Consider the following 26615-nt stretch of genomic DNA (forward strand, 5'->3'; position numbering starts at 1 on the left):
TTCGAATTTATCAAAACTGGTCAAGCTATATGTCAGCTTTGCCCGTTTGGTATGGGGTAAGTGCTGGTGATCAGTTTTGATTTGTCGTGTGACATCTAAGTAGGCGTTCAGATTGGTTCGCTATAGGTAATAACACACGTGCTCACACTGAACCAATATTAGAGGAAATATGAAATTGTGGCTATACGAGGGTTTTTTTTTAAGAAAATCCGATGTTCCAGTACAGATATGAAGGCATATCAGTCCCATAACCCTCTGGAAAATCTAGCGACAGGTATGACACTCTCTACTTTTCCTTCGTTGGAGTCTAAATCTAAGATGTATCGTGCGTATAACATGTTCTATGCGAAGATCCATAGTCGATTTGTAATTTAGCTATATACTTGAAATATTACATTGAATTTCTCCGAGTTCAAGGGAATATAACCTCTTAAGCCGGAACTCCGTCAGAAAATATTATGATTGAATCGAAGTATTGACGATGGAAACCTAGAGAATGTGTAAGTACTAAGTTCCAAGTAAATAGGGAATCTCACAGAACGTGGGACAAACATGCGATTATGGGCAGTATTCTGGCAGCAACGGATAATTGTTCCAGGTTCAGAGGCATTCCCTATCTGCATGGGACAATTATGCGTAGTAATCTTCGTTTGTATGTTGTTCCACTTTTCGCGTTCTTTTAATCGTGACGCAAGTTGAAACTTAAACAGACGTGAAATGATATAAAAACGTTTCCTTCAAAAGGAGATTGCTGACATAGAACATTTCGCTATCCGGGGACCAAAGCCGTTGCAATGAAAACTATTCATTTCAGTAAATGACTGCAGCATTCGCATCCCACCGGGGGGGGGGGGAATCGATAGTAAAGAAATATTAAGAAAAGCGAATAGGGAAAAAAAAGTTCAATAGATAGATTTTTTTTAATCTCACTCACCCTTCAAAGCAGGACAAATCCGTTTCCAAATCGTGAGGCAACCGCACCGATGAAACTGCCCCAGGGCCAGTTCCATGTAGAACAACGGCAGCCCACCAAACAGTAGCATAATACAGTACGGGATGAGAAAGGCACCGCCCCCGTTCTGGTAGCATATGTACGGGAAGCGCCAAACATTTCCCAAATCTACCGCAAATCCGATAACCGCTAGCAGGAACTCAGTCTTCTGACTCCACGTCTCCCGGCGCCTCTCACCGGTCAGCGTAACAACCAGGGCTCGTTCCTTGTTTCCGCCGAGATGAGCCCCTTTCGGATTGAGAGCCGTCGTTTCCTTCGCCCGATCATTCGAGTTCGGATCCGTGTCACCATCCCCGCCAGGATCGGGCCCTGCATCGCCCGTCACATCCCCATTCGAATGCCAGGATTCTCGCTTTTTGCAGTTACTCTGATCGTAGCTGGCGTTGGCTTTCGTTGTTGTTGTTGTGCTCGTATCATTCGTCATTTTCTTCACCGACCGGGTCGATTGGCACCGGAGTCGGCATGCAATTCGCGCCTACTCTGCTAACGAAACAAGAAAAGACAGAGAAAATTGCATTGATTTGACGCAACATATACACGTTACATCGGTAGTACGTGACTTTCAAACCTTCTGCTTACCTGGTGATGACGTGATTGAATTTGAACACGAACGTCGTTCTACTGTACCCCTACAGCGATGAAATTCTTCGCTTTTTCTTACATTTGGAAGGAAGGTATAAGAAACTAACAAATTGCCATAAAATAAAAAACCCCGGTTTTGTGACAAACTTCTCCGTTAGTTTTTTTCAGCCAGTGAATTTACCCCGAAGCTCCCGGATCCGTTGCAAACAGTTGCGATGTGCGCGCCGCGATGGCAGACCCGGTGGCGGTGAAGATGGTCACCGCAAACCACTTCAAGATTCTAATCTCGTGTAATATTATTCCCGGTGCTCTCATTATTGCCTGACCATAATGTTGCTGTCATTGTGAACGAATGGCCAACGGGTGCTGCGACATCTATGGAGGAGCAAGAAGGAGAAAAAAAAATGGAAAAGGTATATTTAATGGGAAGTAATGCTGTTGCTGGCTTATGTCGCGGTTTCGCTGTTTCGTGCGAAAAAAATATGAAAAAACACGTGCGTGCAAGGAAACGGCAAAAGACCCATTCAAAACCCAAGTACTTAAAAGTTGTCCACTCATATCTCAAAAACAGAATTTCCCGGCGATTTTTTTCTTCTCTCCGGATGTTTCGGTTACCACTAATGACATCGTCATCTTTGACTTTCAACATCACCGACAACAGAACGGTGGGGGTTGGTTGATGCCAACCGTGCGTTCAGATGGAAAATTATTTGTCTGTTTGTATTTACGCACCCACTAACGAATGATATTGATGCTACCCGTTTGAGGGGAGAAACAACAGAACATTTATCCTTAACCACAAAAGACAGGTAAGAGGCTTTAAATCATGCTGGTTCTTGAGTGTGTGAAAATGTGTTTTATTTTTTCTTGATATTGCAAGAAAATCTGCTGATCAAAGCAAGCGTGTGGTTATGATACAACAGTAGAATAATCGTTTCACGTGTTTGTTCTACATCTGATATAACAACTATTTTCGATCATATTTACCTCTACTACGGCAAGCAATCTTTGGGTGTGTTTGGACAAATCCCATCCACATAAACTGCACCATTCGAGTTGTTTAGTTTTGATTTCTTTCTATTTTCCAATAGGTAGCACAATCGTTCATATCAGTCCAGTTCATTCGATCAAAATTTAGTCAACTTAAAGGAGTACCTATTGTTGTTCTGCCTTTGAAAAAAGTTGATGAAAATTAGCTTGAGTAGATTAAAAATCACGAAAATTATTCTTGTCAAAATTTGGTCGCTTAAAACATCAATGAATTTGGTTTACACATATTGCATAGAGCGAGTAAAGGCGCTTTAACCTAGGCTTTATGAGCCAGGGCAAGGTGTAAATACATCTGTCCCATCCCAAAGGAGGACATTAACCTTCTTAGCCAAGTCACTCCCAACGATTTATCATATCCCCTTTAAACTGAAACGGTCGGTACGGTTGTCCTCGTTTCTTCCTCCTTCGAGATTCAAAAGGATTCGCTACTTTGATCATTCATTGAATGAAGAATTTAATTACCGTATAATTTTGAATCATCTTTAAAACAAACTCTGCACAGTAGCCCCGGCCCTTTTAATATTTGCGACATATTACATATAATATGCTTCAAATACTGATGTTGACAAGAAAAACAACAAATTGTAACTGCAGTGTTTTCCAGAATGCTTTTCAATACTGGCTGTGTAAGGGTTAGAATGGAATAGAATAGAAAATTAGCTTGAGTAGATTATTCCATTTTCCCATATTGATGTAATCAGTCAGTTCTCGGGACGAACGGTACTTCTACTGACACGATTGGTTCAAAATGATTGTATGAATAATTGTGCGAAGAGGGGAGTTTTGAAACAGGTGTAGGATGGGGATCTGAGGGGAGAGGGGTGGTGTGGCACAGGCATGACGGTATTTATTTATTTTTTTATTTTTTTATTTATTTATTTATTTATTTATTTATTTATTTATTTATTTATTTATTTATTTATTTATTTATTTATTTATTTATTTATTTATTTATTTATTTATTTATTTATTTATTTATTTATTTATTTGAGTGAGGAAAAGCCCATTTGAAGTAATTTCGCAAATGCGCGTAAAAACCTTTCTATATTTTCAAATACAGACGATTCACAATATTTCGAATGCACATACCATCTGGTAATGTTTAGTAGGGTGGGACACAAATTAGATTAGGATAGCAAAAAAATTCTTATGATAAATCCAAGATTGCTGTTGGCTTGTGAAATCATGTGGGAATAGCGATCTCTGAAAGACAATTGAGAGTCCAACAGTACTCCAAGGTCCCTGACAAGTGACACTCTTGCAATCTATTTTCCAGAAACAGTGTAGTTCCACAGAATTGGATTTTTTCTACCACTGAAAGAACTTACAGAGCATTTGAATACACTGACTGATTTCTAGCACATCAATTACAAAATTCATGTTGTTGCCATTGCAGTTCAATGCAGCTCAATTCAGGTCGTATTAAGATAATCAGTTTAAGATCGTCAACATAGATTAGTTTGCATCCTCGTGGAAGTACATAGCAAATGTCGTTGAAAAACAAGCAAAACAACAGGGGTCCGAGATTACTACCTTGGCGCATACCGAATAAATTGATAAAATTATTTGATTCACTATTTCCCGTTTTGATAGCTTTTGAACGCTTATATCTTTTGTTGTATTGAATGGAATTATTCAATTTCTTCGGCCTTTTGTCTAAAATATGTGTAGCAATGTTTGGAATATGTAGGACATGCATTATTAGCTGAAAAATAGTGTTTTAAAAAATCTTTCGAAAACTACTTGGAAATGGTGAAAATTTTTAGCTCATCTAGAGCTGAAGCTAAGAGCCGTCAATATGGTGCACCAAAAGAATACTTAAATGATGGAAAGTTTTAAATATAGGTCCGCTACAGATTTGTTTTTATTATCATTCGTATTTGGCTGCTGTACGACACCGAGAAGGAAACATTAAATTTGAGCTGCACATTGTGGATGAACAGTTTTGATGTAACGTGCTACTAGCAGAGGCCATCATTTTCATTTCCGATGGGTGGAAGAAAAAACCGATTTTTTATTTTATGACCGAAGCTCGTTTCGGATTGATTCCCGCTAATTTCATGCATCGAGCCGGATAGCAAGAATTGTGATTTTAGTCGATTTCTATTGGTTAACCTCTTTGGAGGGACGGAGACTCCATTTCAATAAAGTGATTATTATGATTCAACCGGCTCCGTTGACAGAGAGTAATGATTGGTCGGTGTTAAGTCAGACCAGACTAAGTCGCAAAACATAAAAAATGAGATAATGATGGCACTGAATTTCTCCAACTACTTTAGATTTTTGCCCAATTTGAAATATATAACAATAAACATAAATTATGGCAAAAATTAATTTCCAATTATAGGGTAAAGGATGCTGCGATTCAAACTTTAAATTCATTTTTCACGAAATCAATATATTGTCACTTAGTCACTTAGTAACTGAATAAACACCGACCAATTAGTTTGCACAGCTCCGTGCTAGTAACGAGGGCCAATTGGAACGATTTTAAATCAGGTGACTGAAGCACATTCCTGATTGGTACCGACCCGCAAAGCTTGAAGTTTTTGTTCGAAGCTGCTCCTCTTTGTCGATCGAAGCAAACGGATTTCTTTCGATGGCCTGCCCATTTGGCTTCAAACACAAACTGAACCAAGTATAAAACCGGGGGTAGTATGCGAATGCATTCGTGTGTCACTATCGTACTGGCAACATTCGCTTGTCTGGTCATGGTATAGGAGGAAAGGTGTTTAAAAAGCAAAAAATCCGATTGGTTCGTACCGATCTCGTTTCCTGTCCATTGTTTGCTGGGTCACTACGCCGAGCACTCGTCTACATGGCAGCAGTGAATATTAGACTGGTTCAATTTTTGTCTTTTAGCTCCACCCCGAGCAGAAGAAAATAACTTCATAATACTAAATTCGGGTATAATGTACCCAATACTTGAACACTACAATAAGGTATTGAGGAGCCTTACATAAGAGGTAAAATACCTGAAATAATAACTGAGACATGTACTAGGAATAACTAGTTGATAATGAAACGAGTTATTATAATACCTGAATAATAACAAAACCTTTTCAACCTTCCAATAACAAAATTCACTGTATGGAGGTATTCACTAAGGTATTGGTGACTTGGTATTTGTAAAAATCACTGGAATACATCAACAATACCAAAATAAAGTATTATACCTCATTGAGGTATTCCCGCAAAGAAACATTTTTCAATACCTGCTTAATACCTCAATGAGGTATTAATAATCAATTAATACCAGGTTTTGGCATAATACCAAAAAGTAGTATGTTCGGATTATTGGCCAGTTATTTTCTCCTGGTCGGGACCAGGCTCAACCGATTCCTTTTATGGCCCTTAGTAATCGTGCAATTTTTTGGTACCGATCGGTTGTGTCTACGGACCCTCCAAAAATGTCAAAGTTTATATGGTTATAAGTATGGAAAATCGGTTAACATTGAAAACAAATTCTTAAAAAATCACCTCATCAATCAATTATTGAGAACACTATACATTTCTAAAGGTATCCTTCTACTGAACACATTCGTGGAACATTGTAAGCTTGTGAAAATTCGCTGAAAAATGTTATTAGCTAAGGAAGCAGCATGGCTTCAAAACAAGTGGATTTTATTATTAATCATAGCAACCCTGTTTCAATAACTGCATCTACCACACGCGAGCGTTGGTTGGCAAGTCTAGTTTACACTTGTATAGCGATGTCGCTATTCAAACAGGGCTGCTATGATTAATAATAAATTCCACTTGTTTTGAAGCCATGCTGCTTTTTTAGCTAATAACTTTTCTCAGCGAATTTTCACAAACTTACTATATTCCACGAATTGGTTCAGTAGAAGAATCCCTTTAGAAATATATAATGTTCTGAATAATTGATTGATGAGGTGATTCTTTACGAATTTATTTTCAATGTTAACCGATTTTCCATACTAATTTCCATAAAAACTTTGAAATTTTTGGAGGGTCCGTAGACATAACCGATCGGTACCAAAATTTGCACAATTACTAAGGGCCATAAAAGCAATCAGTAGAGCCTGGTGGAACTAAAAGTCAAAAATTGAATCAATCTGGTGAATATCTTGCCATCGTATCGGAGCTGACAGAAAATGCTGCCCGTGATAACAAGATCAAAAGAAGGTTGCGCATCTAAAAGCAAACTTTCTTTCCGAAATAAAGATCAAATCGCCCTTTTCAGGGCGACTATTTTCTTCGCACAAAGAATTAAATTATTTTCACTACGGATCATGGCGCTACTGTTGCTGATGCTGGCTGGTAATAGGTTTGTTATAGTACACGGAAGCTCCTCCGGAGCAAAAAATACTTACTCCTTTCCAGTAATGTTATGCCGGAAAATGAACCGAAATGCTGACTGGTTCTAGTTTGCAGTCTTCCCATGAACATCGACAAGTTTGCACCCGTGTACAAAATTTCGTGCACGCGTTCAACCTCAAACATGCTTTGCCTTTGTGTACATGTTTGCATCGAACACCGAACCCAAGCGAACAATGTGCAAACTTAGGTTTAAACACCGTGTACGTACACCGTGTGCGTACACAAGAAAGGCATGCACAAAACAGAATGCATCAACGCTAGTGATGATGAGTGAGAGAAAGAGAAAACTAGTGTTAAGATCCTGTGTGTACGAACACCGCGTACGTACATGGAGTTCGGATGTGCAAACGAACACGTGCTCGTGTTTTGGTACGCATTAGCGCGTTCGAGTTTGCACACGAAATGTGGGTATGAGATGAGCACAGAACTAGAGCGAACATGGTGTTCGATGTTCACTTGGGAAGACTGCTAGGTTGTATTCCAACTCCAATTGTGTCATAATTGTGGTTGCCAGATACAGCTTTCTTTCTGCACAGTTTTGTTGAGACTCGAAAGCATTTCACAAGATATGGGATAAGGTTCTTCTCAATTTGCTGGCATCGATGGGGCTATGAAGAGAATTTGCTATTATTAGCTAATCGGCCTATCGCTTGGGGCCTCAATCATTTTTCAGAGCGAAATAACGCGGTGAGCCTATTTTCGCTCTATTCCAATTATCATCCGATCAATTTGAAGCCGTTCATTTGAGGAGCGTCTATAGTACAATATTGAACGATAGTATTCGATTCGGGTTTTCGTTGCGCTCAAAAAAATGCTTTTCACCATCCACAGGCCATGTTCATTATTAAATTGATTCTTAGAAAGAAACTAAAAAGTCTGATGCCAATTTATACGCATTCCAACGACTGAAGGTCGCGTAAAAATAGTGCAGCACCTTTCCTAGAGTTGACTTTTTACGCTACTTTTGCCCAGAGTTGTAATTTTATCGTAAATAACTTCAGAATTCATTCGCAATTGCTTTGCTAAAACCTAGTGGCATATCTTACTGGTTTGTTGGATTTGTTTCGGCAAATATCACTGATTTGTCGTTCTTGGCTAAATGCAATTTGGCTTCAGTGAACTGTTTTTGAACTACCAGGGCCGGCGGAAAGCTGGGTAAACCTCTTCAAAACACTCTCACCTATTATACAAATACAGTGTCTGCTTGTTGAAATCATTATATAACATGATATGTGAATTGAAAGATGCAAATTTGAGAGGAACGCGAAAAATTAGGGCTAGGTAATGTCCGGAACATAACCGGGGCGTTGAAATAAGACATTTATTTTATGTGAAAGTTTTCTGTATAACCTTGAAAACCTTGACTAAAATATGCAACTTTTACTAGTAATTCGCAAAATTTAAATTTCGAATAGCTGAACTAGTCAGCTTTTTTCGGCAGAAATTTGTCGCAAACTATCAACTCTTATTGACAGATTTTTATATGATTATGTATATATATATATATTAGGGTGACAATAAAACGACCATTTTTGAAATCACTAATCTACACCCCCTAGCGTCGTTCCAAATCATGAAAAAATGACACTGTCCAAATTTGAGCGAAATCTCCCCCAAAGAGCTTAAAATTTGTATGGGATTTTTGGCCAAAATGTATGGGGAAACACTCGCACTTCACAAAATCGCCGCTAGAGGTCGCTGTAAACTTCCGATCACTGACCTAGGAAGGAGTTAAGCTTTTGAAGATATGCTGAACAAGTTTGTCGAAGACTGCAAGACAATCCAACCAACCGTTAAAGAGTTATTAACGTTTAAAGTTGGATAATGCTGCTTAATATTCGCAAAGGGCGTACTCCGCTTATCTCATGTATGTGAACCACGAGTGAAGGTCCCACCTTCACTCGTGGTTCACCCGACAAAGTTAGGAAAAACTCATATATCTCTGAAACGATAAGAGATAGAAGGTTATGATGTTCCACAAAGTTGTAGAAGAATAAAAGGACTTTTTGGTTTCACTAGAAAGTTTCAGGATTTCTCCGCAAAGGTGGCGGTAGTGAGCCAAGCAATTTAAAGGGAATACTCCTATCTGTACAACGGTAAGAGATGGAGCATTTGGATGTTCAACAAAGTTGTAGAGCAGCAAAAAATATTTTATTTTCTCATTTGAAAAATGCAGAATTCTACCACAATGGTAAGAGCTAGTGCAATCTGATGTTCTGCGAAGTTATACAGTATTTCAAAGGCTTTCGTGTCTCGTTATTAAAATTGGAATAAGGACGCATATATACTGTGTGTATGAAGCTTAAGGGGTTACATACCTTTTTTTATTTTTCAAAAAATCGAATTTTTTTTATTACTTTATCTGAAAGTACAACTCCTTGAGAATATTTTTCCAAATTTTTATAGAGATCCGAGAAATAGATCGAAAGTTACAGCGCTTCCAAGCGTGCTTCGTCTACCAAGCGCAGTGGTAATTTTAAACTCGATTATCTCGAAATACCGATTTAAAAAAAAATGGTTTTCCCGTGATCACGATTCCTGAAATACCACTTAACCGATTGTCTTTATTTTTTTTAAATTGATCGTAATTAATTTTTCTCATAGCTTAGCAATTCCTTTTTTATGTTTGTTTTGTAGATGAGAATTTTTTAATACAATTTTAAAAGCCTAAAGCAGCGATTTATTAGGAAAAACGTTCACGAATGCAGGAAAAATGTTGAAATGTAGTCTCCGGTTATTCAACTAGGTCGACTAATAGAAACCGACTAAAATTACATTTATTTTGTTCAAGATGTGTGGTTCGGTGCACGAAATTAGCGGTAACCAATCACGAACTTGTTTTAGTTGGGTCTTGTAAAATCCGTTTTTTTCGGCTCGGTGCATGAAGTTAGCAGTAAAGAATCACGAACTGATTACGGGCGGGGGTTTAAAATCTGGTTTTTCGTCGTGCATGCTACTCTCTAACTATCAGAAATGAAAATAATTTCCTCTGCTAGCAGTAAATAACGACACAAATTGATTCATCCACCAGCCGTGTACAGTTCACAAATATTTTTTCCCGGTATTGTACAGCCCTTGGAGAACCCTGTACGCTCTAAACAGCTCTACACAAAAAATTGAAATAAAATTGTAGCGGTCCTACATTTAAAATTTCTCAACATTTCAGTGTCCGGTTGGTGCATTATATTGAAGGCTCTGACCGAGATGAGCTGAAACTTTTCCCCATTTCCAAGTAGTTGTTTTGAAAGATTTTTCGAAACAGGTTTTCGTTATTATTGCATGTCATACATACCTCAAAATTTTATACAACATTGTTGAACTTATTTTCGACAAATTCCGAAAATTGATTAATTCCATGCAGTATGATATGAAAAGATATGAGCGTTTCAAACCTTACACGACTTTCATTCCAAAATTTTGAAAAGGGCCCGTATATTGAATGATAAGTCGTTAGCCACGACAAAAACGGAACAGCACTTCATAGTATAATGGGTTTCTAAAAAGCACACTTTTATTGGCTTACTTTGGTGTCCTAGAAATAATGTCACTGTTGAGTTACTTAGTACTTTGGAATGGACAGGGCTCCAGAATGTAAATTTAGCAGGAATTTTATCTTTTTGCTAAAATTAAATGATTTAGCCTTACAATATGTTTGGCAAAGTTGTTGTACTTTACAAGCCCTTTGTTTTGCTTTAAACAAAAGCTAGGGTGGTACTAACTTTAGCAATATTTAAAATGAAACTTTTGAACGGTTCGAGATAGAGCTTGACTATTATCGATGAAGTTGTAGAACAACACATTTTAACCAAATTTGCTGAAGACACGCAAGCTCTAGCTTTTATACTTTCCATTGCCCGACAAATCCAAATGTAAGCTGTAAGGTGTTCCTTAAAAACGGTTTTATTTCTATAAAAAGTTTTCATTTTACACTAAAGTACCCTATGGACAGGGGTACAAGATTATTTTAAGGTGCATAATTTTCTTTAAAACTCCAACTACCAAAATTTTTTCGTTTGAAAGGTGTGAGAACTTTTTTATAAAAAAAATATAACTTTTTCATATATCATTATCTTCGATTAGGACACTTAACATTAAATACCGTTGTTGTCATATGATATAGCATGCTTTGTAGTATAGATCGCAAAAAATGGCAAATTCTGGAAGTTTTTCTTACGTGATCCTTATGAAAAAATAAAACAGGAAAAGTTATATAAAGAAAACCTTTTGGTAAGAAACATCCTATTTTTTGGTAAATTTCTTGTAAAATGGAAAATACACGACATAGAGTTCCAGTGTCTTCGACCAAGTTTTTTAAAATTTTATTTTCTACATCTATCTCGACCCATTTAAAAGTTAATTTTTAGATTTTAAAAAATTAGAACCACCCACATTAAAACGCTAGGTTCTATTATTCAAAAGAACTTATAATATCAAAAATAGAATTTTTGTAATCAACTTTATGAACTTTTAGAAAATAACATATTCGTTATTTTTTGCTCAATTATAACTCTAGTAATGACCTTAGTTATACTTGAAAAAGAATTATTATTTGTTTGCCCCAATGAGTGATATTGTTATTGTTGGCGAAAAAGTGCTCATAACTCATCAGCAAAAATAGTTAGATATAATAGTTGCCACGAAACAGATATAAATAGTTGCCATGAAACAAGTTATTTTCCTTAAAACAATCTTAAAGTTGTCTGTAGACTACTTCACTTTTAAATCAATACCGCAAAAGTTATTTGACTAAAACAGTTTTTCTGATAAACAATAAGAAACACCCTAACCTTCAATTTTGAAATAAAAGTATAAGTTGTAAAATGAAAAGTATGAGAGGTAGAGCTCACATGTCTTCAGCAAACTTTTCCAAGATTTGTCGTTCTACAACTTCGTTGAAGGTTATTTGGCTCTAGCTGGAATAGTTAAAAAGTTATTTTTTTGATCTTGGTACAATTACCCTATATGTTTTTTTTAACAAAAAGAAGAAACCCACAAACTACGAAAACTTCTCCAAAGACTTATTAAGGCTAAGTTGTTTAGTTTTAGAAAAATCTCAAAATTCTTGCTAAATTTACATTCTGGACCACTGTGAAATGGTAATCCTTATTTCTATGACCTCACATGGACTACAATTCCAAAGTATTGATTTGAATTGTTCAGTTTGGAAGTTTTGTGTGGTATCAGATACGACGAAAAATTGACCATCGGGTATTCAAATGGGCGTAGTATCCTTTGCCTACTACCAAAATATCATTCCTGTACTCGTGTAACCAATATCATTTGAATTGGGTTCGCAGCACATGGCACGTCTTGAGGCGACCAACGAGCACCGACGACAACAACATACACTATATTCCTCCGGCGATAGCGAGCAACATGCGCGATGAACCGCATAAAATACCCAGCTGTCGAGACGATCCACCCATTCTAGAAGATCTGCAAAAGCAAAATTCAAATATCTGATGATGTGGTGATCTGGTGGGCAGGTAGCGCAACTGGCATGCACGCTTTGCTTATATGCAAAAAAGGGGGATGCTGAATATAATAGAAGCACATCGCGAATTGGATTGTAGCCTACTTAGGTATTTATCCCAGGCTGGCAATATTCTAGCACAATATAGTTCTTAAGCCCTGTAGTCCGCGTAAGAAAACAGAATGTATTTCGAGCAGCCTATTTCTAAGTTATAAGTGAGGCCAGATTTGATGAAAAAATCACTAATTGGCATTCGAATGACCCTAGTAGTTCTCACCTATCACAAAATTATCAGCCCTGTAACCGTGCAACCAATGCCAGTCTAACTAATTCACAGCGCATTGTGTACGCTTCCTCTGCGAGATGTAATAAACGAGCACTGACGCGTGGCACTATACACGACATCTCTGAGACAAGAGCGCTCTTAAAGTTAGTCAACAGTTAGTTAAAAAAATAAAAAATGCTATATAAATGAATGCAACAGGAGAAATATAAATGGGGTTACGGAGAAATTTAAGAATATAGGTTTTATCATAGCATGATAGTCTTAAGAAAACTTTGTAACATGTTATGTATAATAAAAGAATCTCTGCACAAAAAATTGGAGTAAAAATTCGAAAAATTTAGAAAACATTCAAAAGGTGTATTAAAATATATTCATACTCTATGCTGTTTGCACCACTAAGCGGCCTAAATTCTACTTTTACAACGAGACACGAAAACCTTTGAAATACTATATAGCTTCGCAGAACATCAGATTGCACTAGCTCTTACCATTGTATGGATAGGAGTATTACCTTGAATTAATTTTGATCACTGGCGCCACCATGTGGTAGAATTCTGCATTTTTCAAATGAGAAAATAAAATATTTTTTGCTGCTCTACAACTTTGTTGAACATCCAAATGCTCCATCTCTTACCGTTGTACAGATAGGAGTATTCCCTTTAAATTGCTTGGCTCACTACCGCCACCTTTGCGGAGAAATCCTGAAACTTTCTAGTGAAACCAAAAAGTCCTTTTATTCCTCTACAACTTTGTGGAACATCATAACTTTCTATCTCTTATCGTTTCAGAGATATATGAGTTTTTCTAACTTTGTCCCACTTTCACTCGTGGTTCACATACATGAGATAAGCGGAGTACGCCCTTTGCGAATATTAAGCAGCAGTATCCAACTTTAAACGTTAATAACTCTTTAACGGTTGGTTGGATTGTCTTGCAGTCTTCGACAAACTTGCTCAGCATATCTTCAAAAGCTTAACTCCTTCCTAGGTCAGTGATCGGAAGTTTACAGCGACCTCTAGCGGCGATTTTGTGAAGTGCGAGTGTTTCCCCATACATTTTGGCCAAAAATCCCATACAAATTTTAAGCTCTTTGGGGGAGATTTCGCTCAAATTTGGACAGTGTCATTTTTTCATGATTTGGAACGACGCTAGGGGGTTTAGGTTGTAGGATTTTTCACATAAATCATTGTCACCCTAATATATATATTACGGATCGAGATACTATTCAAATCCTCAACAAAATTTCGCTGAGCCCGGTGAATTAAACATAATGTGTAAATTTTGAGATTTGAAGAGCGAGTAAAGACACTATAACCTAAGCTCATTCGCCAAGGCAAGGTGTAAATACCTCTGTCGCATCCCAAAGGACCAAAGGAGTGACGTTAACCTTCTTAGCCTGGTCACTTCCAACTATTTATCATATCCCTTTTACACTGAAACGGTCGGTAGGGTTGTCCTCGTTTCTTCCTCCTTCAAGATTCAAAACGTTCATTAAATGAATAATTTAATTGCTGTATAATTTTGAAACATCTTTAAACCAAACTCTGCACAGAAGGACTGACCGTTTTAATATTTGCGACATATTACACATAATGTGCTTCAAATATTAATGTTGACAAGAAAAACACTGAAGAATATTTGCTGTATTTTCCAGGATGCTGTTCAATACTGGCTGTGTAAGGGTTAGAATAGAATAGAATAGAATAGAATAGAATAAAATGTGTAAATTTTGAGATTTGATAGACATACAAGCAAAGTATTAATAATATGATACGCCAACGCATAGTCCTACGTCAACACTGCGGTTATGTCCCAGACATTACCCAACCCTAGATTTTCGTTTCGCATAATTTATCTCCGCACGCTAGGAAAAATATGCTGATGGTTGTTTCGAGAGATTTTAATATTGACATTTCAAAACAAGAAAACATGAAATTTGTCCATTTCATGAATAAATGTCTCAAGCTCTATCATATCTCTAATCCTTCCTGCGTTGATCTGGTGTTTGCCAGAAACGTCAATGTAGAAACCCGAAGATATATTTCGGACTTTGTTTGATTGATCCAGTGGTTTAATTTGAATTCTATAATACACAACACACCATAAAATTATAACCGGATGACGATCTACATCTACGGAATAATTCGAAACATTCCCACACATATCTTTGAATATCATTCGAAGCGAATTACACGTCAAACGCATCTGATTTTAATTCGTTTATTTGACACAGCTCGATGCGTTAGTTTAACGGAGCTGCGTTGCTTTTACATATTTACAAAAATATGTAATAAAAAGTATGCTTAGATTGTGTTTTTCGAATTCTTCGCAATTTACCAGCACGACGCGCGAATATTTTTTGCGCGGCGGTGGAGCATTTACAGCGTCGCCTGATAACTTATGAGCTTTATTAAGTTCGCTTCCTTTATTGTCGCTTTCGTCCATATTCCATCATCACTGTTGCAGTCTTGGCGATTGTTAATTGCTTTTATTAGTTTGTTCGGTTTGCAAATTACAGTCGTGAAGCTATCTGCCATGTTTTCTATCTTCTCGTTGGTGGCGTTGGCTGTTGCCACTGGGTGTAGTCGCTGTTGGTTTAGCAGATGTTATCGTTTGGGCGATAGTTAGCGATTTAACTGAAGATGCTGAAGTCTCCGAATTTGTTCTTTTTTGTTGGTATGCGATTTTTCCATATTCTATAGATTGTTAACAATTTTGGAGACTGATTGTCATAAGTACACAGAGTGGTCTGAGAATAGTCTGTGCCAGGTTGCAGGGTCACGAAGGAAGAAATAGGATGTTTCAACCGCACTCTTACCGCTCTAACCCCGTCATTAAGGCCTGGAAAAACTTCTCCATTTCTCATTCTTAGCAAAGAAAACCTTGTAACTTAAGGTTCACCCGACAAGCTATAGGTTTGGGTTTCACTAGTGGGTTCACTGGTACATACCATACTCTATGGTTTGTTGGCAGCTAGATGAACCAGCGAGCGCTCACTGGTTCTCTTCGGATCCGGAATTTTTGCGAGGATGACCTCGTACAAGATGTCGATGGCTGGTTCCTAGGGTGTATGGTTAGATGCTGGGGTGGTGGGTAAAATGGCGGTCCCAGAAAGACGTTCTGGGCGAGGTTTCCAACAGGCGCTTCCTTCGTTGGCAAAATCGGTTCGCGACGGACGAGACCGACTTTTACCAGACCGAGAAGAGTGTCTTTCCTTGGTAATTAGGGCCTTTGCCCGAGAGTCTTTGTCCCTGATTTTCGTTGATGATCAGAGAACTGAAAGCTGGTCCTTTACGGTTAGACGTAGGTGACCGTTAAGTCACCTAGGCCGATGCGTGTGCGGGGTGTCTCCGGGAGTTCGCGACTGCCAGGAATGCCAAATTATTGTACGTACCAAAAGGAATCAAAAGGTCCTGAATGGCTGGTGCACTTTCACTACACCTTTATATTTTTTACAACTGTATTAAATCTTCAGACACGTCCTACGCACTCGCTTGCCTGTATTAAAGTGGACGATAGCGAATTTCAGATGCCGGTTCTTGCCCAGTTCCCGAGGAATTGACCTCGGTATGGCCACTGATAATCCCCTTTCCAATCGGCCCCTTTTAACAGCTAGTCCCACCGGTGTTGTAAAGTGTATTTAAGCTGTACTTTGAATCTGTTTTGTGTATATTTTGAGTATATCTTAAGCAACTTGAATGTTTTGATGTTTTAATGTAAATAGCTACAAAAGTGTAGTTTGATTCCTGTAACGTTCGGTTACAACCTGTGACATAAATGTTCAAACAGCGCCGTCGAGTGTATCGGATCTTGACTTGATTATAACATTGCCAATTCAACAAAGTATTTCATGTTGTTATGGGCAACAAAAAGTTCCTGTTTTTCCTTGAATACTATCAGTACAAAACTTCTAACATGATGGAACTGAATTGTATGAATATTATGTTCATGCATTTTATCCTTCAGCAAACGCTCCACTTCACGAATAGAAGGTCTTGGTTGGACGCCAAATCTACACCGGCGGATCAGATACTTCGCAGAGGCAGTTCATCACAATTACTCCAAGTCATCTCGAGCAATATAAACCTCACTGTATGCCTGAAACTAACGGTTTAAATTCACTTAACCGAAGTAGAATTCAGTTCTCTTATCTCTACTTGTCTTAACGGTGGGCACAGATGTCGGTTGCTAAGCATTGCGTGTACATATACAGTTCGTGATGTATGAAGGTGCACCATGACCTCGTTCTACTTCCGAAAGGGATTCTAACGACACGTTGTCAAAAGCACCTTCAATATCAAGAAAAACTTGATTGCTTTTGCGAGGAAGCTTTGAAGACAACATTGTGGAACACGTGAACCTAGTCTTCCTTCACTGATATGCAATTTATGAAATACCGAACGCACCATCGGTCGATTCATGCAATAACGCTGAGACAGGACGAACCCGAGTTAACAAAAGCCTAGGAGGACAGCGTGGCCAAGCAGCAGACACGATGAATCATACGAAATCTATTTTTGCTGAAGATGCTATTATAATCAATAAAATGTTTAGCGAAAGTTTATTTATTTAATCTTCTAGTCTCGTTAAGACTTGAGACATTTGTGCAGAGGCTTTTCCAACCACATCGCTCAGAGGATCGAAGGGCATTTCTGTATGCTTTGCGAGCCAACTCAAATGTCTCCGACCCACCCCTGTGTCTGCGATTCCAAACTCTTCTAATTAGCTTTTTAAGTCGAATAAGTCCAGTATTCCACAAAGGTGTTCAAAACGCACAACTCAAAGCTAACAAATCTCTTGGTATGCTGCTACTATGAGTGAGTTTGTTTTGTCCACGACCTCATTCAAGTCACTTGGAGATTCCATTGTCGGAAGATACACATAAAACCTAGTCGCCAAGCCCTCTTCGTAGAGGTCTCAGTTCGTAGATTTGAGATTACGATATGTGACGATTGGAGCTTGTTGGGTACGACCCAGTTTGCCATGCGTAATACCGTCAAAGCGTAGAGTTACAGCGAACATCTCTTCTCTGCCAGATCGTGTAAATTTTGTAAATTTCCTAGAATATGCAGATTTGTACTGCTCAGGTATATTCTACTGTGTCTGAAAATTCTTGTAAACTCACTAGTAGTTTGTTTCAAATTAAAAAAAAAGCTATGCAAACTGCTTCAATCGATTCGAAACTTTGATCGCAAACCTAATCAATATTGAATCCGCCCGTAATTATATACATTTTGTTGAATCAACGAAATTCTCCCACCAGTTGTCTAAAAATTTTAAATTTCACCGATGACTTGAACTATGAAAATGATATACTACAGCAAACTCTGCCATCTGCCTACCTCTTCAGATCAAATGTATTGGGTGACAGTGGCAGTTGTGCGTGATCTTGCTCTAGAGGCACTAGTACGATCACTGTCGCCAATACGATAATTAGATTCTTCCTGGGACGTCACCATAGCCCAAGGATATCATTGGGCCTGAGTCCCAAGGGTTGCAGGTTCAAATCTTGGCTCTGGGGGGAATTTTAGTTTTTGTTTTACTTTCGTTTAACTCATCATTTCGATCTATTTTCCCCGTTGGATATAACCAAAAAAAAGTCTCTTTCCGAAGAACCTATTGTTATAAACCGCAAAAAGCAACATTATTACTCGGAATTCGACACTGATCAAATACATCAGCATCCACTATATGCATTTCAGATAGAAACACCAACAATGAAAGTGTGTTTTCTACAAGATTCGTTTCAATTCACTTGTCAAAATGTTACCTTTTCGATTATTGCAGTTTCCGATATGCTAAACACTATTTACTACATGCCGGATGGTTTGCGACCAAATTCATTTACGTTAATGTTTTTTTTTTATTCTTTGGAAGTACTCCGTTCCAAACAGAAAGATGTCTGAATGTCACGGCCCGAATATTAATCTGACTCATCTCACTTGATTGCGCCAAATTCCCCAACCTCACCAAACTTTAACCCAAAATCAACGAGTAGGCTGCGACCGCTCATTTCATTCATTTTTCTTCTGTCACTCACTGCTCACATTTGCAAACCCGATTAACGGAAAAACTTTCCACCAGGAAAGTACAAAAACCAACCCAAAAAAAATGAGTAGCTTCTATTCAAGATCGAAATTACCGCAAATCTCTGACGACGTTCAACACTGCAGTGAAGGAGTACGGTAATCGTTGTACCATTCGAGATTATTAATAACATGCCTATTTAAAACTGTTAAATTTTAAAACTGCCGCCTATTTATCTTCACCATAAGCCGCGTGAATCAAGCTGTGTTTATCTCGCGGGATCATCAATCGCGGGACAGCGAAAATGAGGATAGTGATTCCTGTTCCGTGGCTTCTACTCTAACGAGCGGTACTTTGAAGATGGCGGAAGGATACTATTGCGTGGATTATGTATGATACTTGAAAAATTACAAGTTTTTCTGTAAATTTCTATAAACGTGTTTGTTTATGCAGGACTCAGATTCTAGCACCACAACAACGGTGGCCCAAATATTATCCAACAAGCGGCAATATGATCCCAGGGCCTACGACAAGTGGCTGAAAGCTAAAATGTACTATAACTTGTATGCATTAGATTATAGAATTAATTCAATAATCCCAACAGCGAGACTGAGCGCAAGCGCAAAGAGAGTGAACGAATGCGACAACGCCGCGAGGAAGCTAAGAAGAAAATGGAAGCAGAAAAACGGAAATTGGAAAGCGAAGAAAAACTAAAACGATGGATGGAACGAAAAGAACAGGAAGAACAAAAGAAGAAGAAGCAACAGGAAAAGAAAAAGGGAAATGGCCAAGAAAAAAGCATTACTGACAAAAAGTGGTTACCCAACGATGAAAGTGTTACAAACTTTAACGTATGGTTGAGCCGAGTGAAGCAGCAAGAGGAACGTGAGTAATTGGTTTAATTCAATGAAACAATTAAAATAATACGTTCCATTTTCAGAAGCGAAACTGCGCCAACTGGCCAAGCAACGTATCGAGGAAGAATTCAAAAACCAGCGACAGGACCTATCCAAAATGTTCTACGACGAGTGGCTCAAATCGGTCAAGGATAAACCCAAACCGGTTCCGCTGAACCGTGGAACGGAAAGCCTGCGTGGCACGATTTCAAAAATTTTCATCAATCCTAACCCGTGGCAGGTGACAACCGATTAGAGGCTCAAATCCTCTTGACAGTTGTTTAATAGCGTCAATCGTTAATGATTATTAAATGCACCGCCTACTGTTGTTCTTGAGAGACAATAAATTTCCGGTATTAAATCCTTATTCCCTCTATCTACTATTCCGACCTGGAGAAGGCAACAATTTGAAGATCCGTTTTCAACATCGATTGCGCCGACCATAATTTACTTTACTTCCCGTTGCAACCCCCTAATCGAACTGTTCGCTTCACCCCGCTGTGAACTTGGATTTACCCTTGCGCCAGGACTGGAAGCCGTTAACTAATCAGCTAGTTCCGGTGCTGGTGGCAAGGTCAAACGGTGGTAGTGCGGAAATCGTGGGTAATAAAAAATAACGCTTGCTCGCGAAATGCCGTGCTATTTATAGTGTAAGATCGCGTGATGATTAAAAAAGTTTCAGGTTTCAGAAAATCAATAATCTCTGATTTCAACCACTTTCATTTGTTTACTTTCTATGATTCTGGTTGTTAGTGCTGCTAATGGAATCGTAATTCGAGTTGTGAAAATATTTTGCATTTGAATTAATCTAACAAATAACCAAATCAACGGTAAACTGTATCTCCAACCCTATACAAACAATTTGTGATCCCCTTTTTGAAGTGACTGACCGCTCCTACGATGACACCTGATGACAGACATGGCGGCGTGGGAAAACTGACGGCAATCTGCTGCTGCAGCAGCAGCCGGGTAAAGGTTTGTTTTTGTAACATCCGACGGGCACTGCTTTTTCGCGGAATCTCTTTCGCTTCGTTCCGCGCATCATTTTCTTTTCGTGTTTTTCTGATGACCAATCGACACTTGAATCAGATTAGACAAATGGCTTTTCACCTGAATGAAACTCAATTGACGGATGGACGGTTCGGTAGGAATCTGAAATCTCGTCCGTCAAGAAATGCTGTTTCCGTGAGTAAATTTTTAAATGCTTTGAAGTTGACAAAGAGGAATACTTTGTAAAAAAAATAGTTGTCTGCTCTTTAGGTTCCTTGCATTGATCTATGACTGGCGATTAGACGCTAGACGATAGAAAATGCAGTACCTGTACACAAACAAAATTTAAATCCTGAATTCGTTAATAAAGTGCCATGAATTCTGGAACAACCACGTTTTTGCGATACGAAAACAGGATCATGAACAAACATAATGGCTTTTATAATTATGTTCAATTTCCCTTCAATAACGGCCGCGTAACGCGTTTATTATTGGAAACATTTGTTTTTGTTTTGTGAACTAAAGTCATGTTTTCCGCCAAGTCATTACCAAATTTTCTGTACGTGAACTAGTACACTACTTTAAGCACATTATTCATAAAACCAAAGGTTGACTTATAATGTTATTCATAGAATTGGCAACATTAGTTCACAAAATTAAAACAGTCTGGATACTTTCTCGTGAACTATTTCACGAAACTCGGAATTTTATTCATGAGTCCATACAACCCTCGTGAACTAATTCATGATTCTTAATATATTGGTAACGATCCAATATCCGTACTCGATAAATAGTTCACAAAATCGTGAAATATTATTCATGTATTCGTGATCTGATTCATGATCCCTAGTATACTAGTCACGATTTACCGTTATCTTTCGTGAAATATTTCACGGAAATCACGCAATATTATTCATGTATTTGTGTACTGGTTCATGATTCCTAGTACTTGACCTAGGATCTATCTTGTGTGCATGTGATATTTAGAAGATATATCTAATCATTTTCAATCTAGAGTGTTATTCGTAGAATCATTTTTGTTCCATGCACTATTCCATGGAATGTCATATATCGTCACTGTTGTGCTATCTTATGACAAGCGCCATTTTGCATATTTCGAGAAAAACGATTTTTATAGTTTGAGATCGAATATCTTGAAACTTATACATGGTAGAAACAATTCAGAGAAAACAATTGATGCACCTATCTATTCTCTATTAACCTCTCCAATAGTACGATGATCGGTTGACTATATTGAGAATTTTTGCTGAAGATGTAAACAAAAGTCGCATTCACACGTGTCATAAGTGTAAAGTAACAAGAAAAAATGACCCCTATCAGCCCACCCCCAAGTCGGTGAAGCAAATCGGACAAGTTTAACTACCGGACCAACGTACCTGAAGTTTGCGAGAATCGAGTACCAAAACACAACCATGCACTGCTAGGCCCCATGCAAAACTGACTCAGACATCACTTCGTTAAAAGTTTTATAACTTCTTTTAACAAAGCCGGATTGACTAGCAGTCTTGGACAAAGTTGTAGACAATTAAATTGTCTTTCTTATTTTCACTTACAGTGATAATACAATGCATACAGTGCCCCCTAGTGGCGAAAATATGCGCTAGTGGATTTTCTTCATGTAAATTGTCGAAAGATCCCATACAAACTTCAGGTACGTTGGTCCGGTAGCTAGACTTGTCCGATTTGCTTCAAATTTGGTGCAAGTGCTCCTGGTTGGACTAGGAATCGACTTAGGGGTCGGGGGCCGATTGAGTTTTCAAAAATTCATTAGTTTTCAGGGCAGCCTAGTGTATATTGATGACAAAATTTGTATGACGTGTCATAATTGGTCGGTGTTAAGTCAGACCAGACTAAGTCGCAAAACATAAAAAATGAGACAATGGTAGCACTGGATAAAAAATTTCTTCAGCTGCATTCGACTTTTGCCAGATTTGAAATAAGTAACAATAAACAAGAATTATGGCAAAAATAAATTTCCAATTATAACATAAAGGATGCTGCAATTCAAACTTTTAACTCGTTTTTCTCGAAATCAATATATTGTCACTTAGTTCGGTCTGACTTAACAGCGACCAATTGTACATGGAAAATTTTCTATGCAAATAAAGGACGATTCAGACGTCCGTAAACGTCAACGGAACGTCACCGTTCCGTTAGGATAAGTTTAATTCTTTTCTCTTGTGTCCGTTCGCACGTGCCATATGTCAAAACGTTCCGCGCCGTTGACGTTGTGTGTGAATGCTTCCATTTAACTGCATGTAACTAATGTTGACGTTCCGTGGACGTTCCGTACCGATGACGGAAGCCTGATGCATCGTGTGAATCGTACTTAAGGCATCCATTTTCAACTTTTATTCATGTCTTCGGCTTTCTTTGGTCTAGAAACAATCGGTGAGATGAATTTTCTATGAAATTAGTCAAGGAATCTATAAAAAAAATCCTAATTTTTGGTTACAGTGTTGCCAAACATGCAATATTTCCAGTTTAAAAGTCAAACAGCATTTTTCTAGTATTACATGTGTGTTTATTTTGAAAGTTATTATGCCATTGTGTACCTCAGACATTTCTACACATAAAAACATCTTAAACTTCATTATAATTTGAGCTAATTTGAAACAAAAACTTCAAGAATTACCATCACGTTCCTCGCTATATTTCAGTAATAATGCAGAACTGGAAGGTGTAGTATATTTTTCAATATTAAGACCCATAGTACTCAAGAGAGAGCAAGGAGTTGAAGGGAGAAAATTTGGAAAAACGTGGAAGGGTCACATGAGCAAGCCCAGAGCTTACCGGCGACTTAACTCTTTGTCTGCTACCGTGGGAGTCAGGATCTTTCGGCATTAGAAAAGCAAATCACCTGAGTCTATGGCATGTCCGGACAAGCGTAAAGTAACTTGTTACTTCATGCTGTCGGAACCGACATAAAGTTAAGTCACGGTAAACTTCCACACTAAGCATTTGCGACATTGAAACTCATTGAATGAGCTAGTTTTTTTTTTGTTTTTTGGTCCCTCACAAATTGCCTGCCTGAGTGTTTTTATTCTGTCGACTATTGTGACTGTATCAGCATCTGTAGCATATGGTCACATGTGTTGCTGATTCGCACGGTGTCGGCAGCTTTCATCCAAAGCTGCGACGATGGAAAAATAAAGGGGGCGGTTAAATTTGACTATTTATGGTTTTTAGGAAAAAGTATACGAGGGACATATAGAGGAGATCGCGGCTTGCCAGTACATCTCGAATCAGGACATTGGTTGGTGTTCTTCGGGCCCGCAGGGTATCCATTAGCCGAGACCTGGCGGAACTGTACTCGGTGCACGCCCAGACAACTTGCTCGATGTCATGATAGCCATCGCCACAAGCCCTATACGCCAGAGATGTTCATCCAGTGTGTAATGGTTTGCCATGAGTCGGGACATCACACTAATGAAGTCACTACCCACATCCAACCCATTGAATCAAGGTTTTGTCGACACCTTGGGGACTGTCGAATGTAGTCACTTTCCTAGCTCCCCGCTGCTCCACGAAATGAAAAATTCACTGAAGCAAATTGGTATTTCATAAACGTCACCTTCTAGGGCACCCACCTTAGCTAAGGACTAAGGAGTCCGAGGGACCCACACCAAGGTAATCTGGAAAAAAATTGTCAGATAAAGCACTCAGTAGCTCCCGTATATTACCTAAAAAATACAAGGAGTGCTTTCCATGTTTCATCGAGCGAATAGCGTCAATGGAACTGAGGCTATCCGAAACGATGAAGTAGTGGTCTGCGAGTAATGTGTCAATGACTCCAAGGGTATCGTCTGCACTTGTGGGCGTATGTGATCCGGAATTCCACAGATCATGTCTTTCATGGATGTGTCGAAGAAAACAATAGATTCAGAAGTATTTATGAATTGAACTCGGTTGGGATTGTTGGAAGAAGGATTAATATTCTGCGCCATGTAGTCAAAGCACGGGGACACGAAACGGGTCTGCGAATTGAGCTCAACAAGCCTTTCGAAATTTTCAATCACCTCCGAATTCAAGATATCGCATCACATGAGCAATCGATATGAGAGTTCCCAAAATCGATTTTTCAGCGGGAGAACGCCCGACAGGACTTGGAGACTCATCGTATGGGTCGACTGTATGCACCCTAAGGCGATACGCAAACAAGGATGCTGAATTCTTTCGAGTTTGATGAAATGTATGTTCACGGCGGAGCGAAAGCAGAAGCATCATTCCATTACCGACAGTATCGTTATTTGATACAACCCAATTAGGTCTCCTGGGTGGGCACCCCACCATGTTCCGGTTATTGTACGAAGATAGTTGATCCTTTGTTGGCATGTCTGTTACAGATACCTACCCAAGTAACAATTGAAGTTTTATAGCATGCTACAAGTGCAATCTAAGTTTTATTAGTGGCTATAAAACTATCATAAAACCTCAATTGCTACTAGGGTAATGTGGCATCCCCAAGTACCTTTTGAGTCGAATTAGATCCCTAGATATTTTGCTGTGAAGACCTGAGTTATAGTTTGACCCATTAATAGAAGCTGTAGTTGAGCTGGTACACGCTTTCCAGAAAATACTACTAGCTCGGTTTTCTCCGTGGAGAATCCGATAGCCAGCTTAATAGTCCAAGCAGACAAATTGTCCAAGGTATTCTGTAATGGTCCTTGTAGATCGACAGCTTTGGGTCCCATAACAGACACCACGCCATTGTCTGTAAGTTGCCTTAACGTGCAGGAATTGTCAAGACATCCATCAATGTAGTTGACAAAGAAATTGTATAACAGGAAGATTAGACAAAAGCCATGGTAACTAAATCGTGATGTTTAGTAAAAAGTTGTTTAAAGTTGCTGAAAGACCATGCTGGTGCAGCTTCTCTGAAAGAATGTTGATAGAAACTGAATCAAAAGCCCCCTTTATAACTAGGAACATTGATGCCATGTGCTCTTTGCTAGCATAGGCCATTTGAATTTCGGTTGAGAGCAACGCAAGACAATCGTTCGTCCCTTTTGTCTTTGCGGGAACCAAATTGTGTATCTGACAGTAAGCCATTTGCTTCGACCCAATTGTCGAGGCGGGATATGATCATTTTTTCGAACAACTTCCGGATACAGGACAGCATTGCGATCGGTCGATACGAATTGTGGTCGGAGGCTGGTTTTCCTGATTTTTGGATGGCAATGACCTTCATTTGTCTCCAATCGTGCGGGACAATGTTAGCCTCAAGAAACTTATTAAATAAGTTCAACAAGAGTCTGGCAGATTCTTCAACAAGTTGAATTTGATTCTATCTGGCCCTGGAGCTTTATTGTTATAAAGTAAAGTGACTATTTTCACCATATTAAGGAGGGTACCCCACTACTTTCTTGATTACTCGGCCTACAACCGATAGAATGCGTCAACAGCTTTGCTTTGTTGTTAAGAACCATCCACATAATACAAATGCCCTGGAAACGGTGAAATACTCGGGTTTGAGCGCAACGAAAACTCGAATCAAGTACCCTATTTGACTCAATGCAATGAACAAAGATGACTGACACTGCTCCAAACAACGGCTTCAAATGGGTAAGGTGATAATAGAAACATGGCGAACATAGGCTCATCACCCTACGACAACAGAGCAAGTGCGAACTCCACCATCGAAAAAGGTGTTTCGTTCGCGTTATCGTGAGGGGACGCGGCGCGGTAGATTTTCTGTGCCGGGGCGGAATCCGGACAAACCTTCTAGGCAAAATCGAATATCCAACGGTTTGAATATTCCACGCTCTCGTTAGTACTGTTTCGGTTTCGTAAGCGCCGGGCCATGTCCCAAAGAGTTCTCATCGATGTTTCTCTCGTTAGCCCGTCGACGAATCGGCGCCAGTAGCTACGTTTTTTTGGCTTTCATCAAACCCTTCCGGCGCGTTTCTGCCATCGCGTACCGTCGGTAGCTGG

General features: G+C 38.8%; 2 protein-coding genes across 3 annotated transcripts in view; one reads left to right on the plus strand and one right to left on the minus strand.

Moving 5' to 3' along the window:
- LOC131691207 (sodium-dependent serotonin transporter) overlaps positions 1 to 26615 on the minus strand; it is a 136195-nt gene that overhangs the window by 85483 nt on the left and 24097 nt on the right. The window contains exons 2-3 of one of the 2 annotated variants that reach the window (XM_058977433.1): positions 1592 to 1969; positions 935 to 1492 (exon numbers count right to left, since the gene is read on the minus strand). In XM_058977433.1, coding sequence (XP_058833416.1) covers positions 935 to 1436 — 502 coding nt within the window. In that variant the 5' untranslated portion in view covers positions 1437 to 1492; positions 1592 to 1969. Of the gene's footprint in view, positions 1 to 934; positions 1496 to 1591; positions 1970 to 26615 lie in introns of both variants that reach the window. The other variant, XM_058977432.1, reaches the window with a different exon arrangement.
- Positions 18789 to 20017, plus strand: LOC131691209 (coiled-coil domain-containing protein 34-like). Its single transcript, XM_058977440.1, has 5 exons — positions 18789 to 18932; positions 19023 to 19164; positions 19228 to 19325; positions 19379 to 19659; positions 19715 to 20017. Exons 1-5 carry the CDS (start codon positions 18859 to 18861, stop codon positions 19924 to 19926), a joined length of 807 nt encoding a protein of 268 aa, XP_058833423.1. The 5' UTR covers positions 18789 to 18858; the 3' UTR covers positions 19927 to 20017.

The sequence above is a fragment of the Topomyia yanbarensis genome, chromosome 3 (genome assembly GCF_030247195.1).
Source record: "Topomyia yanbarensis strain Yona2022 chromosome 3, ASM3024719v1, whole genome shotgun sequence".
NCBI lineage: Eukaryota > Metazoa > Arthropoda > Insecta > Diptera > Culicidae > Topomyia > Topomyia yanbarensis.

What these genes read in the sequence shown, in the direction of transcription:
- LOC131691209 (XM_058977440.1), top strand. Translation starts at nt 18,859, where the DNA reads ATGAGTAGCTTCTATTCAAGATCGAAATTACCGCAAATCTCTGACGAC. An exon ending in CACTGCAGTGAAGGAGTACG is followed by an intron (nt 18,933 to 19,022) that starts GTAATCGTTGTA and finishes CTTCACCATAAG; the next exon opens with CCGCGTGAATCAAGCTGTGT. An exon ending in GATACTATTGCGTGGATTAT is followed by an intron (nt 19,165 to 19,227) that starts GTATGATACTTG and finishes TTGTTTATGCAG; the next exon opens with GACTCAGATTCTAGCACCAC.